We start from the raw sequence: 743 nt of genomic DNA, 5'->3' as shown, positions 1-743 counted from the left end.
CAGAGCCCTTTCCCTAAGAAAGGCCCCCCCCAGCTCCATTTTAGCCTGAGCCACCCCCCGAGAGCCGTGGGAGGGGCTCTGCCCCGTACCTCCTTGGGCGAGAGGATGGAGATGTAATCCTCGTAGATCATCCTGGCCTTCTCGTCGATGGTGTGCTTGTTGCACTCATTTTTGAGCTCCTCGCACGCTAGCCAGAAGAGCATGTACTCCTCGCTGTACTCAGTCCGCAAGAACTCCCGGAAGACGTTGCGACCCGCCGGGCTCTTCATCAGCTTGTCGAAGGACTGTGCCCAGCCCCGCACCTCCTCCGGTGTGGGTTTGGTGCTGCCGGGTCCCGGCAGGGAAGGCAAGGGGACAGCGTTACCGTCAGCCCGGGAGGGCTGCGGGCTCCCCGCTGCGTCCCTCCCTGCGCGGCTCGGCCGTGCTCATCCCTGGTCCCATCCCAGAGGGACCGTGCCCGAACACATCCCCCGTGCTCGCGCCGAGGCTGTTCCCGCTTGGGCTCCAGTTATTACGGAGGCTTTCAGAGGTCGCCCGTGGGGTCTGTCCCGGCTCCGCTCGGCCGGGCTGGAGCGTGGGCTTTGCTTTCAGCTGAATTTGCCAAGCTGAGATGTATTTTGGTGCTGGTTTTGCACAAACCCAAAAGGGAGCAAAAGCCCTTCCCTTCCAGAGCGGCAGCTCTGAGCTGCCCCGGCCGGGGAGAGACTGACATCGGGCCATCATCTCTAACAGCTGGGGGGGGG

General features: G+C 63.4%; 1 protein-coding gene across 1 annotated transcript in view; it reads right to left on the bottom strand.

Moving 5' to 3' along the window:
* LOC103919400 (regulator of G-protein signaling 19-like) overlaps positions 1–743 on the bottom strand; it is a 13,028-nt gene that overhangs the window by 3,072 nt on the left and 9,213 nt on the right. The window contains exon 3 of the mRNA XM_009326898.1: positions 90–324. Coding sequence (XP_009325173.1) covers positions 90–324 — 235 coding nt within the window. The remainder of the gene's footprint in view (positions 1–89; positions 325–743) is intronic.

This window comes from Pygoscelis adeliae, unplaced genomic scaffold, assembly GCF_000699105.1.
Source record: "Pygoscelis adeliae isolate BGI_AS28 unplaced genomic scaffold, ASM69910v1 Scaffold286, whole genome shotgun sequence".
In the NCBI taxonomy this organism is placed as follows: domain Eukaryota; kingdom Metazoa; phylum Chordata; class Aves; order Sphenisciformes; family Spheniscidae; genus Pygoscelis; species Pygoscelis adeliae.
Note: the sequence above shows the minus strand (reverse complement) of the source record. Positions and strands in the feature narration are given on the sequence as shown.